At 46.4% G+C, this 14,190-nt stretch overlaps 1 protein-coding gene across 8 annotated transcripts in view; it reads left to right on the plus strand.

The window, feature by feature from the left end:
• The window catches only part of ARHGEF6 (Rac/Cdc42 guanine nucleotide exchange factor 6), a 38,778-nt gene that overhangs the window by 21,985 nt on the left and 2,603 nt on the right, over positions 1 to 14,190 (plus strand). For 4 of the 8 annotated variants that reach the window (XM_053990656.1, XM_053990655.1, XM_053990650.1 and 1 more), the window contains 11 exons: positions 1,442 to 1,501; positions 3,624 to 3,770; positions 4,633 to 4,719; positions 5,690 to 5,768; positions 6,650 to 6,783; positions 7,054 to 7,179; positions 9,935 to 9,955; positions 10,745 to 10,838; positions 11,947 to 12,036; positions 12,733 to 12,832; positions 13,661 to 13,715. In XM_053990656.1, the coding sequence (XP_053846631.1) occupies positions 1,442 to 1,501; positions 3,624 to 3,770; positions 4,633 to 4,719; positions 5,690 to 5,768; positions 6,650 to 6,783; positions 7,054 to 7,179; positions 9,935 to 9,955; positions 10,745 to 10,838; positions 11,947 to 12,036; positions 12,733 to 12,832; positions 13,661 to 13,715 (993 nt within the window). Of the gene's footprint in view, positions 1 to 1,441; positions 1,502 to 3,623; positions 3,771 to 4,632; positions 4,720 to 5,689; positions 5,769 to 6,649; positions 6,784 to 7,053; positions 7,180 to 9,934; positions 9,956 to 10,744; positions 10,839 to 11,946; positions 12,037 to 12,732; positions 12,837 to 13,660; positions 13,720 to 14,190 lie in introns of those variants that run through there. The other 4 variants (XR_008439438.1, XM_053990654.1, XM_053990651.1 and 1 more) reach the window with 4 other exon arrangements.

Consider the following 14,190-nt stretch of genomic DNA (forward strand, 5'->3'; position numbering starts at 1 on the left):
CCCTTGCCCCAGGGCTGTGCTCCTGGGTGGGTGCAGAGCTGCACAGACAGACACAGGGGTGGAGAGCAAGCCCCTGGGAACAGGGAGAGCAGCCAGGGGCACAGAGACTTCCTTGGCAAGAAGCAATTGTGCTTCAGGACATTTTTTGCCCCAGGCCCCAGGGAGATCTCTGCTACTGGAGCTCTGCTACTCAGTGCTGGTGCACTCCTGCAGGAAGGCAAAACTCGGGGGTGTGCAAGGGGCTGAAGAAAACAGAAGTAACAGTCTGTTTTAAAGCAAGTTTTCTTTTTCTTCTCATCCAGTTTTAATTACCAGTTAACTCAGCACATTTATCCATGACCTACAATCAAGTCAAAGGATTAAAACTTCTATGCTTGAGCCAGGGATATTCCTGCATAGGAGAGGGCATGAGAGCCTGCAGGGTAGACACACTCCAGACCTGCCTGTTCCCTCTCAGCTGGCTGAGCTGAGCTGCAGGGACTGAGCTGAGCCTGGCTGCAGCCACCGTGCCCATGCAGGGATAAAGTGCTCTTTGCAGGATATGCATTGTGCTCTTTGCCTGCTCCTCGCAGGCAGTTCAGCAGTGGGTTTGGGGACACACACGTCACCTATTTGTCTTGGTTTCTAAGCTGAGTGTGGGAGTTTTGTTGCATGAATCAGTAGGCCTGAGGTTTAAGCTGTGATGCTGTGGGAAGAGGATGGCTGTGTGCAGTGTGGATGGACACCACAACATTCCCTGCACTGCTGCAGAGCTGCTGAGGAGGCAGGTGTGTTCAGGGCAGCCACTCATCCCACATTCCAGATGAGCAATGCCAGGCTGCAGGAGCAGCTCCATCACTACCTAGACACCTTATGATCTGCTTGGCATGAGGACTTGGTGGTGAGGAGCAGGGCCTTAGATCCAGGAGAACATTCTGGGAGAGTATTAGCATACAGCTGGGGTCAGAGATAAGAGGCACCATTCTGCTTTTACCCTGGCCCAAGAGCTTTCTGCTCAGACATGCCCTCCCTTAAAGCCAGAGGTGAAGCCCCCACCTTAATGGTGATGGATTTCCACACTTGATGGGGCAGTGGCTGGAATATCTGGCACTGCAATGGAAGTTTCCTTCCTGAAGGTGCACCCTGCACCACTGCCTGTTTTTATTGATTTTTCTTTGCAAGTCAGATTTGTTCTAAGTCCAGTCATACCTACTTTTGCTCTGGCCCCTTCACACTCATTAAATTTGTATCAGTAAATTGCATAGTTGCCTTTTGCCATGCCCTGTTGAAGTGGATGGTGGGGAAGATACCTTGGAGACTTTGACCTCCTCCTGAAGCCCATAGGACCTCCTATCCTCAGCCCTGAGTTTACTGGAACAGTGGGCGATGCTCAGGGTGGGTTAATGCTCAGGGTGGGTGCTGCTGCTGCTGATGGCTGAGGAATTTGCTTTCCCTTCACTAGGAGGCGCATGCAGATCATGAAGATGTTTTGAAAGCCGTCACATCCTTCAAGTCCCTTGTGGTAGGTGGCAATTCTTAAAATAGAGCCCTCCATTTCAGGTCTGCATTTCATGAAGAATGAGTCAAGCCTGACATTTGTCTGCTCATTAGGAAAAAAAGGTCTTTTGGAACGGAAAACATGGGTTACAAGGAAACTTCATTTCACATTTCAAGCCTAGAGTTGCTCCTCTGGCTGTGGCAAGTACATGCTGGCTCTATGGTGCCAGAGCAGAGATGGTGGATCTCCAAGTTTCTCCTCTGTTACTGAAAGCCACGTGTGGACCGTGGTGGCAGCAGAGTCCCTTTCATGTCCTGTTGCCTCCAATCTCTAATCATTTTCCACCTGAAACTAGACCAACCACTTGCTCATTGAGAGAGGTTAGCACAGCTGTGACTGACCCAAGTGCTGGTGTCAATAGGAAGTTCCCCTCTGAGCCCATGGAGTAACTCTTGGTTTTGCTGAGGTTTGCTCCACAGGCATCAGGAGGCTTGGCCCACATTCCAGTAATTTGTGGCTCCAGGTGTCATGGCCATCAGTGGGGAACAGAGAGAATGGGTGAGTCAGAGATAACAAACCCATTTCTGTGAACTCTGTCACCTGCACCCTTCAAAGTCCTGCTGCACTGAGATGAAATAGAGGCGGAAAAGCCATCCAGATGCACACAGGTTTTTACCTGGAAAAGCTTTTTATGGGAAAAAACCTCTAGTCTCTCTTGCTTTGTAGCCACAGAGAACCTTTCACTATCACTACTCCAGATAAGGCCCAGCTTCCTTCCTTTAGCACAACAGATGTCACCCGTTTGTGACAGATGCAAGTGTTTAGCAGTGCAGATAAAAGATGGGGAAGAGAAAGTTCATAGAAAACAGGAAAGGGTAATCATGTTACATTTACTTAGAAACTCAGCACTCTTTCCATTTATTCTGGAAGCTAATAGGGGAATAACTCATTTAAATTACAAGGTGTCATTAATCTTTAGGAAATCTCGTAAGTGGTGGATCGTTTTACTTGAAATGTGTACTTGGGTGATGAGTAATTTAATGTCATTATGACACAACTAGAGGTTCAGTGTGAATCTGAGGTTAGACAGGCAGAGATACCCCTTGTGATGGGTATGTGATCCTGTTATAGGACCAGAAAGGCTCCCAAGCAAAGGCAGGGAGGGACCAAGGAGCCGCTGTGATTCACAGCGATGCCTCTGCACAGACTGTGATGAACTCCTGTGGATTATATTTGCATTTTTATCCTGGGAACATTGGATTAGGACACTTAGGGAGCCATCAAAACATATAATAGTTGTAGAACCAGAGTAAACCCCAGTTTGGTTCAAATGTGTGTGGTTTCAAACTAGACTCAATGCAGTCTCTCTTTGGAGAGCTGGATAGTCAGTGAATTGGAAAGGAGAAAAATCTCCAGAAAAAGAAGTTTGGAAAAAAACAAGCAGTTGATGAAAATAGCCCTGGTTTAGCTTTGCAGCAATTTTCCCTGTTGGCAGAGGGGTCAGTTAAAGAAAGTATTGCTTGAATTTGCAGGACTCTTTGTTCAGACAGCATTGTCCTCTCTTGCTGAGAGCTGATGAGATACTGGTCACTCCCTAGAGCTTCTCCAGTCCCCAGCTGCCCAGCAGTGGTGCAGTCTTTTCAATAACAGCACTTTCAGAAGATTATTTTTTGTGCTAATCTACAGCACCACCCAATCCTGCTTTTGGGTTCCCAGATTTTGGTTAGAAAATATCCACCCATCTGACTTGTGGGGACTTTGCAATGCTGCAAGTTCAACTCTGCTGTTTGGAAAAAATGGGCAAAATCCCTCTAAGCACTAGCAAAATTAGAGACATTTAACTGTGCAGCTGTCATGGTTTGGAAATTGCGACCCTGAACTCCCAGAGACAGGGCTGGTTTGGCAAGAAAAGTTTGCTCAGTGCAGTTTGCAATTTCCTTGACATTTGAATGTAATCATTACTTCATAAATCACTGGGATGTGATTTTTTAACAGACTTTATATAATGGAGCCAAAGCAGGCTTTCCTGATCCCTGACATGACCATCCCATAGCCCACAGGGCTGTGTGAGTTGTTGCTGGTGAAACTGGGATGGTTTGGGTTGGCTTCTGCCCTTCAGCTGACAAAGCTCTGCTGTGATTCCCAGTCACAATGCCAGGAGCTGAGGAAGAGGAAACAACTTGAGCTGCAAATCCTTTCTGAATCCATCCAGCGCTGGGAAGGAGAGGACATAAAAATGATGGGAAACGTCATCTACATGTCCCAGGTCATGGTGCAGTCTGGGGGAAGTGAGGTGAGTGTGGTGTTCCTTCTGCTGGCTGTAGACCTCATGTCTGAATACCCACTTGCTCCCAGGGTAAGTGATGTGAGGCAGTAGTTCCTCTCCTTCCAGGCCACAAACTGATGACAAATAATGCTGATAAATAATTTTATCTTGGGAAGAGCTGTGCAATGTGACTATGCACGTCTTTGGAGTGAATCAGGCACCCCGTAAGCTTAGCTTCAGGCCTTTGGTGACCCACTTTTCAAGAGAAGAAGTATCTCAGTGTCATGTAGCACATTAATTTCCCTCTTTCTCCCCTGTGACTTACTCTGAGAAATGAGAGTGACTAGAAAATGTCCTATGTGCATCACAGGGGCTGCTCTGATGCCCCACCCCAGAGCTGATTGTGTTTTGGAACTAACTGGAGTGATTCTTGTCCTACTAATCCTGACACATCCCACCAGTGCCTGACACAGATCTTCCCCAGTGGTGCTAAAGCCATGGAGCTCCATGCTTAGTGTAGGAAAATACCTGTTAGCACTGAGTTGCTTGCTGTTGCAATTTTTCCCTGGGAAGGGAAGACTTGTAAAACCAACCCATGCAGCATCTAGTCCCAAAAGTCTTTCTTGTTTGGGATGTGAGATGCTGGGGAGCATAAGGCCTTCCGAGGCACTCTGCAATGATTGAAAGAGGATTAGCAGGATGCAGGCAAAAATCTCTGCAGGGAAAATTGGTACATAAATGAGATGCTGTAAAGAAAATAAAGCCAAAATAGTTGGTTTGGGGGTGATCTCACAGGCTGTGATTCCAGCTGCAACACGTTCAGTTTCCTAGAGACAGATGCTTGTGATGCATTGCAGACTGGACTAACTTAAATTCTTATCCCCCCCAGGAGAAAGAGGAGCGGTATTTCTTGTTATTTTCCAGTGTTTTGCTGATGCTGTCTGCAAGCCCACGGATGAGTGGGTTCATCTATCAGGTAGGCCTGCTGAGTTTGAAGTTGCAAGGCATTCGGTGTAAAAAAGCAAAACAGATAGTTCTTATCAAATTCAAGTCCTCTGCATCCTTTGAACTCTCTGTTGTGCTGCAAACACCCCAGGCTGGGAATGGGGGCTTGGCTTTACTATGTGCCAGGATAATCAATGCCTTTGTCCTGATAATTCGTTAAACAGCATTTGGTAAGTAAATGCTATGAAATTAAAAAAAAAATTAAAAACCTCAAAACCTGTTGTTATACCTGCTGTTTCTGAGAGTGGGGTGTGTGTGTAAGGTGTCCTGACCCAGCTGTAGTGTTTTGACCAGCCAGCTGGCTCTCAGTTTTGTGACATCTCTGGAAAATACTTATAAAGCCCACTGCAAAGAGCATGAAAATTCCATTCCATGAGGTACTACATATAACTCTGCATTTCTTGTGTTTTATTATTTTCCATACCATCCAATGGCTGTTGAGCACTTGAGCTTGGCTTTTCTCCAGCTGTCTGAAACCATCAATACTGCCAGGAAAAGGATGCTCTTGTTTTGATGTGTCATTTGTCGTAGCAAGGGAAATGAGAAAGATTTGGGAAATATTTGGCTGGGTTTTCTGACTTGACCCACTGGTGGGAGTAAGGTGAGCAGGCAGTTCGGCATGCAAATTAGAGGGATGGGGAAGGCTTTCAGAAAAAGCCAGGGGAAATTGATCCTTCTGACTTGACTGTAAAAAAGGTTTGCACTGAATGAAGGGAAAGGGCGGCAGATGAGCCGGGGATGACTCAGTTGTCATGGGAGCCTCATCTCCAGGGTTTGACCTAGTTGTGCAGGGAAATCTAGTTCCATGCATTAAAGGAGACTTTCATGCAGTCTGAAGCCTTCACAAATTAATTTTAAATGGTGATTTCCAAAGAGAAAGGAATCAGCAGAAACAAGCAGAACAACACCTGCAGACACTGACTGCTCTTCAATTCTCCCAGGGAAAACTGCCTTTGACAGGAATGATGCTGACAAAGCTGGAAGATGCCGAAGGGAATGAGCACATGTTTGAAATCACAGGTCAGTGGGGCCCTCCGCCTGGGGCATTCTTCCCAGTGCAAGCCACAGTTGCCACTGGAAGTACACAGTTGCCTCCTTCCACTAACCCCCTGCCATGATCTTCCTCCTGCTCTTTTACCATGTGTTGTCTGAGTTTCTGAGCACCTCTGTCCTGCTTGAGGCAATATCCTTCAAGTGCCCTGGAGCTCTGCTTCTGGCTGCTTTTGGAGACCATAGTGTTTTGTATGAGACAAATCTCTCGCCCCAGGAGCACTGCTCTGCACTGGTGTACCCTGTCTGCATCCAGTAGCTACCCCTTGTACTCTGAGTACCTCATTTATTGACAGATACATGGTTCTGGTTATGAGGGAGCTTTCATCCCATTTTCCCCTTCAATTTATCTCATAACTTGTAGGTATACACAGTCATTTCATGCTCAGTGCCAGGGCTGCAGTGCAGCTGTTTGTGCTGGTGGTATTTGGTGTCAGGATCCTGTTAATCATGGAAATATTGTGTTTAATGACCTTCAACATGATATAATCCTCACACATTCATCTCACCAGCTCCCTTAGCATTTCTTGCAGCTCCCACACTGTCAGTGGTTGCCTGGAGCAGAATGGGCAGTCACATCATCATTGTAGATGAGATGCTTAGGGATGTGCTTTAGTGGTACACCTTACAGTGCTGGTTAATGGCTGGACTTGGTGATCTTAGATGTCTTTTCCAACCTTAATGATTCTTAATGATTAATGCTTGTATCTTTGCCCTGGCCTTTTTGGAGCCACTGGACTGTGCAAACAGAGGAGCCATTTCCTGCTGCACTGAGCTGATCTCATGCTGTGTTTCCTCCTACCACTTGCTCTGCCACTTGCTAAAGACAGTTATTTAACCCTTTGCCACAGGGAACACGATGGAGCGGATCACTGTGTCCTGCAGCACCAGCCAGGACTTGCACGAATGGCTTGACCACTTGCAAAGGCTGACCAAAGGGACATGCAGCACTGTCTCCAAAACACAGTCCTGGAGCCCTCATTCGGTAAGTTTCACCTCCTGGCCTCTGCTGCCTGGGTTCCTCACTGCTGCCTGAGCTCTCTGTTTCAGCAGCACCCTGACTCTGAGGTAACATGACAGCTGTAAGACACATCTTGCCCTTTCTTTGTAACCGTGTTGTGCTTGTACATGTATCCTGCCCTATTTTTATTGCAACTTAGATGGCTCAGTATCTCAACACTTGTCCATCCTCCTGCACTTCTCTGCCTTGTTTGGTGGTTAACAGTCTTGGTTTGCTTCTCATCTATTTTCTCAGACATTTAGTTCAGCTGGGCAGATTCGTGGGCCTCTGGAACCCCCCAAAATCCTCAAGCCCTGGAGCTTGAGCTGCCTCCGTCCTGCTCCTCCACTCAGACCTTCAGCAGCACTGAGTTACAAAGAGGTAATAATCCCACCTGCCTATCCAGGACCCTGATTTCACACAATCCCTAGACCTTGTGTCCAGGTTTCATATCCCACAGCAAGGGCACAGAAATGTAAGTTCTTGGGGATGTTGAGAGAAATTACTCTGCCACTTTGGCCCCAGTCCTGTCATGGATGTAGGTCACTGTCCTGGGCTTTGTGCTACATGGCACTCATGAGTACATGTGTTTGCAGGCTGGATGTTAGCTGTTGGCTGCCATAGCCAGCACTCTCAGCTGCTGGATTTCACCAGTCCCACATCTGGGTTGAGCCCATTAAGCCCTGTCTTTTGGAAGTACCATGGTGGAGCTGCCTCCTCTCCTCCTTCCTGCCTTGGTCTGAGCTGTGGACAGGGGCCTGCTCCCTGCTGGAATGTGTTGCAGCTCCAGCTGTGGCAGCAACTCAGTGGTACAGGATTGAGAAGTGATAGTGCACCACAAGGAAGAGGCAAAATGCCTGCCCATGTTTCTCGTGTCTTCCACCCTGTTTTGGTGGCTGGAGCAGGATGTGGGGTTTGACCCTCCTTTGCCACCCACCCGAGTGTTACACAACTAGGTCCTGCTGGGAGGCATCAGCGAGGGATGGCTTCACCTGCAGGAATCCCGAGCTGGGAGCTGGTGTGGGAAAACCCAAAATACAGCCTGCCTCTGTTGTCACCCTGCACCACAGCTGTAGTACTCTCCTTCCCTACCTCATGTTAAATTTTTGGAATTACTCACCAGTATCTCAGATAATGTTCCTTTTATTGAGTGAGCACTCTGGGTCTGAGTCAGCTACCTTTCTTGGTACAGCAGCCCTGGGAGTGTTTCTGCCCCGGTAGGGATGGGGGCAGGGAGGGGGCTTGGATCCCCTCAGCCCTCCCAGCACTTAGGGATGGAGAGTCTGGCAGCTGGCAGAACTGTGGGTCTGCTGCTCCAGGTAGAGGCTTTAAGTAGCCTCATTGCATCTTGTTGCATTTATTTCTTAGAATTTGTAAAGACATTTCAGTTTGAGAATTAAATTGTTTAAATACCAACTGAGCAGACTGAAAATGATCCATAACCTTTGCATGTTCCAAATTCCTAATGGAGGCTAAACCATTTCTTGCTTGTGTGGTGAATTAAAAATATAGCTAGAGACTTGAGGTAAAAGAGAAATTTTTCTGTGAGAAAAACAACAGATTGAGTGATATCATTAATACCATGGTCCTTTGCAGTTTCTTGTCCCCTGCCACTCATAGCAGGAGTTAAACTCTCTGTGTCGAAAGCAGGGGAGAGGGTTTTGCCATAGAGGCCTAGCCCACAGCGAGTCCCAAGAGATAGGATGCTGGATGGTATCCTGCACGATGTCACAGGACCAAAAATGTGGCTTCTATGGGAACAGGCTGTGCTGACCATGTCGGTAGAAACCCAAAGGCCAACATGTCCAGCAGAGTTGGGCAGGCACAGCCTGGTATTCAGTCAGTCCTGCCTGGGCCTGGGGAGAGACTCATGGACAAAAGCCGGTGATGATAGATAGGGAATAAGTCTGGTTGCTGGCCCAAGCAGATCCATGTCTGTCTCATCTCTCCCTCTGGGATGCTTAATCCCTAAACAGAATCCCTATTTCAATGTATTTTAGGTTTTTTTAATTTAAAGTAAAGCACAAAATAAAGAATGCTGAAAGCTCCATGCAAGCACCTTCCTATAATGAAGATATAATGAAGGAATACAAATTTCAAAGGTTACTTGCAGGGAAGTGAATGGAACAGTTTGATTAAATGAGCTGAGATTTTTTGACATCCAGTGTTACTTTACTTGTCTTCTCATAGTGTATGATGGGATGGCATAGTCTTGTACACTTCCTTGTACCCAGCTCAGGAAACCTCAGACCCTGCTTGTGTATGGCACTTCACTCTTGTTATTTCCATTGAAATTGGGTATTTTTCCTGTTCTGTTTCCAGTAATCATTTGAAATGACAGAACAGGTAAGTTCTGTGGGTAAAGTGCTGTGTCTGGATTCAATTTAGCAAAGGGAAAACGATTTACAGTTCTTTTCTTCTACTACTTTTTTTTTTTTTTTTTTTTTTTTAACTGGCTGCTTTGCATTAGGGGAAGGCTTTATAACATCAGGGTTCAGGACTTTGCTGGGCAGACCTGCAGGAGAGCCTTGTGGCTCCCTGGATCAAGCACCCCAGGGGTGGAATCCTTCATAGGATGTGCAGGGAGCTCCCCGTCCCTGCCAGTGAAGCAGGGAGGTGTTGCAGTTCTGATACCTGACACGGTCAGGTCTTCAGCGAGGATGGAAGGTCCCTTTTGAGAAGATGGAGTCCCAGGAGATTGTCACCAGGGTGGGCAGAGTGTCCTGGCATCCTGACGAGGCTGGGTTGAGGCCCTTAGGGTTGGTGTTGAGTGCAGGCCCTGAGTGCTTCCTGGGACTTGGATGGAGCCAGGCACATGGGGCTCCTGCACTTGTAAGCACCAGTTTAGGCAACCAACATCCACAGACACCCACTACTAACCAAGGAGGCATGTTCTCTGTGTTTAGAGTGTATTAATGCCCACTCATCCTGCGTCTCACATGTAAATTTTCAGTTTTGCATGACACGGTGTTCCTTTGCATGTTGATAGTGCTTTAAAACCAGTACAGAGGGTGTGCTGCATTAATCTCAGGACTAACACTGAAATGTGGTTTAGAATTGTGGATTTAATGGACTTGGTGATAAAAATCATCAGTCTCTCATACCCATCTTCTCTTTCTTTGCATATTCATTGTAGAGGATGTCTTATATCTTAAAGGTAAGGGTAGATACATCTCTTTGGCTTGTCGTGGCAGAGAATGCTTGTTCCTGTTAATGCTTCTTGCATGTGCTTGCATGACCCTAATTTTGCCTCGTTGTATCAGTAAGTTATTATCAGAGTCACTAGCAGCTGGCAAATATATTTTAAGAGAACTCTCAGAAACTATTTAGTGTTATGGTACTTAAACCTCCTGGCATGCCTCTTCTCCTTTAAATCCTTATCCCATGTAACCTACTAATACTCTAATTCTCTCCAAATCAGCAAGATTTTTAACTGAGTGAAGGAGATAAAAACTTGTGTTTCTTACTCATGGAGTCATAGCAAACATTAACTTTATGTGTGTTTGTTTGTTCTCTGTGTATATTTTTGTGTGGGATTTATACTCTCAAATTGTGGGCATTTAGAAGCAGAACTATTTGCCAACTCTTTTATATTAGAAATTAAGTCAATGGAATAAACCACATTTTAGGATTTTCTAGCACAGACCACAGAGTTCATAAGCAACTAAAAGTGCTATGAATGTATTTGAATTCTTTGGCTAAAGGATTTTAGAGAAGAGTTGAATTTACTAGAGGAGCCTGTCCTGGCCCAAACCTGCAAGTGCAATTCCCACTGCTGTTCCAGGGAGCAGTGGGTCACAACTGGTACATGTGAAAGGCAAAAGCTGTCTGCTTTGTAGCTTTCTAAAGTGTTGTGTGTAGCATGGGTAGCTGCACCCCTCTGTGCTGCTCCACTGTTCCAGCTGTCTTTGGTTCTGGTTAAGCACAAGAGTCTATTTCTCTGTAGGATTCCAGCAAAAGTCCAAAAACAATGAAGAAGTTTCTTCCAAAAAGGAAAACTGAGAGAAAACCATCCGATGAAGAGTTTGTTATTCGGAAAAGTAAGTGTTGCCCAGAGATGCTTTGGCTGCCCCATCCCTGGAAGCGTTCAAGGCCAGGTTGGATGGGGCTTGGAGCAACCTGGTCTGGTGGAAGGTGTCCCTGCCCATGGCAGGGATTGGGACTAGATGATCTTTAACCCCAACCATTCTGTGATGCTATTTTCCTTTCATTTCTGGAGATTTCTGTGTTCTCAGTGATCTCCATGGGACTTTGAAAACACCCGTTTTTTTGCAGTGCAGGATGTGACAGGATGCTCTCACTCTGAGCCTATGTGCTCCTGAGCATGGGAGACTTCAGGAAGTGAATTGGTCCTCAGTCTCTGACAGATTCTTCCTCCCCTCCCAGTTATGACTGCCAGACATGCCACCACCCTCCTTGTGATTGTTAGCACAAGGTCATGGGTTGTGGGTGGTCTTATTCTGTGTATGAAGCCAAGGAACTACTTTCAAGTAGTTAAAAACTGCATTGAACTGCACATCAAATATATCTGGCAGCTGGGACAAACCCTTACCTGGCCATGCCAGCATGCCCTAGAGCAGTGTCCATGGGGAATTAGGAAACAAAAAGGTCCCCATCCCGACAGGGGTGTTCACCTGCAAAGAGGGTTGTCCTGAGAGCTCTCTAGAGCCTATTTGGGGCACACCTTGGGGGCTTTACACCAAAGGCCATGGTCACCATGATCAAGCCATGGTCATGCTGCCATACACAGTTCCACTATTAGCTCTCTCCCTTGAGAAGATGGCACTGAGCAGAGGCTGGAAATTAACACTTCATGTTTCCAAGTCCTGTTCTGGTGCTGCTGTACCACACTAGGGCTGCTTTGCCTGCCCATCTCCTGGTGCTGCCTGCACCCAAAGTAGGGCAACACCCTCTGAGTTTTGCCAAAAGGAGCAACTAGAAATAAGTTTTCCCACCATTTGGTCATGGTGCTTGATGCCACAAAGCCCAGAAAATGTAAAGGACCACAAAACAGATTGGCCAAAGTCCCAGAGGCAGTCAGCCAAAGAAACAGCATGATCTCTTAAGGGGCTTGAGAGCAAAGACTGGGAGAGACAAGGCCAGAGTACCTTGTTTTTTGTGCATGCTGTTGTTTGCAATGTTTTACAGGTACTGCTGCGCTGGAGGAGGATGCTCAGATCCTGAAGGTGATTGAGGCATACTGTACTGGGGCAGGCTTCCAGCAAGCTCTCAGCTCAGGTGGGCACACAAACACATTATTTAGCTCCTACTCTGCCCACAACACTGATAACCCCTTTGTGAAAAAACAGATGTTGCATCATACAGCAACGAGACTCATGCTAGGAAACTGTAGTGTTCAATCTTCAAGATAAGGAAGCTTCATCTGCCTAGTGGTTTAGTTGCCATTGTTTTTCTTCTAAACACAGAGAATGAAGCAGGTAGGAGGGCAGATGAGACACAGCTATTTCACCAGTGATTACCTGATGATAATCTCAGGTTGCTTTAGAAAGGAAGCATGAATATTATCTCTCAATCAGCTGCATGTTTAAGAACAACCTGCTTCATAAGAACCTATCTAACATCTTAATCTCTGGAAATATAACTATTTATCATTGCTGGTGAGATGTCAGCCAATTAAATCTCTGAACTTTAATAATGGTACATATTAAAAAGAGATGCCATGGTTCTTTGGGGAGCTCTAGACGCTAGTCGAATGGTTTCATTTATAAGTCATGATGTAACTTTAGGTGCAATGAGTACTCTTGAAAATTTTCCACTTGCTGCTGTAGCTCTGGGTTAGTGGGATGTAGCTGACATCTCCAGCCTGCCCCAGGCTGATGGAGCAGGAAGAATGAGAGCTTCTGTCTCTGATATAGCATGGGCACCAGGGAAGATTACCCCTTTTTCTCCCTCATGCATATTTCTTGTACACAGGCTCCCGTAAAGACTCCATCCCCCAAGTCCTTCTTCCTGAGGAAGAGAAAATCATCATAGAGGAGACACGAAGCAATGGCCAGACAGTCACGGAGGAAAAGTAAGTGCGGCTGCTCTCCACTTGCAGATAGATCCCTGTGTCACTTTTTGGAAGGGCATTAAAAACCAATGCCTTCTCCTTCTCTGCCCCCACAGAGGAGCAGGCCTGGTGTCATTGACTAATGCCTTAGTTCTGGCAAAGAACCACCAGACAATTTCAACTGCTATTTTGTCCCTTTTAAGGACAGGGCCACCCTCCCAGCTGCCCTGACATGGCTGTATCCCTCTGGGAATCTGGATCCCCATTTTATGGCTTATGCAGATGTAGGATAATGGGGTCAGTGAGGACAGAACCGAACAAGTGGCTCTTATTTTTTTAACTACTGATGTACTGGACTGTTGCTGCCTCTCAGGGGCCTGCCTGGCACCAGCCTGTGAGTGCTCCCAGCCTGTTCTGTAACTTGTGCATCTGGGTCACTGTGTTGAGCCTCTCCCTTTCCAACCCAGTCAGTGTGTTCCTTTCACGTTTGATTTTTTGCAGCACAGCCTCAAGGAATCATGACTGCTTTACAAAAGATACTCAGGCATTTCTACCTTTAAAGTCGTTGCTATTTATTGCCATAGCATAAACAAGGAAGCCAAAGCCACAGACCTTTGCTGATAACTCAAAGCACAACAAAGTATCAAGGTTTGAGAAAAGAGCTCTGAGTTTTGGACCAGTGGCCTATAAATGCTCCTGGGCTGTGTTTCCAGAGTCCCCTCCCAGGCAGCAGCCTGATGCTTGGGAAGCAGAATCTGGCTGCAACTTTCCTATCAGCCCCTCCCATGCTATCACTGTTTTCCTGCATGCCAATTCTAATTTCTTTTTTCTTTAATTTATTTTTTTCAGAAGCCTTGTTGACACAGTTTATGCACTGAAAGATGAAGTCAAAGAGCTGAAGCAGGTAATTTGTGTGGGATTGTTTGTGCTGGGAGTTGAGTGACAGCCAACCAATCTGTGCTGGGTCATCTTCAACTGGTTGGTGCCCGGAAAAGTCTTGCTGATCCTGGTCCAATCCTGCAAATTCCTGAATGAGCATTACTTTTTTTCTGGTTTACCTCCCTGAATCACAGAATCATGAATCTTTAAGGTTGGAAAAGACCTCTGGAATCATGAAGTCCAACCATCAACCCAGCACCACCACTATGTTCACCACTAAAACATGTCCTGAAGTGCCATACCCACACATTCTGTGAACACTGCCAGGAATGGTGACTCCACCACTTCCCTGGGCAGACTGTTCCAGTGTTTTGACAACCCTTTCCATGAAGAAACTTTTCCTAATATCCAACATAAACCCTCCCTGTTGCAGCTGGAGACCACTTCCTCTCATCCTCCATGCTTGAGTGCTAGAGAAAGCAAGAGGGAAGGAGTAGTTG

The sequence above is a fragment of the Vidua macroura genome, chromosome 14 (genome assembly GCF_024509145.1).
Source record: "Vidua macroura isolate BioBank_ID:100142 chromosome 14, ASM2450914v1, whole genome shotgun sequence".
In the NCBI taxonomy this organism is placed as follows: domain Eukaryota; kingdom Metazoa; phylum Chordata; class Aves; order Passeriformes; family Viduidae; genus Vidua; species Vidua macroura.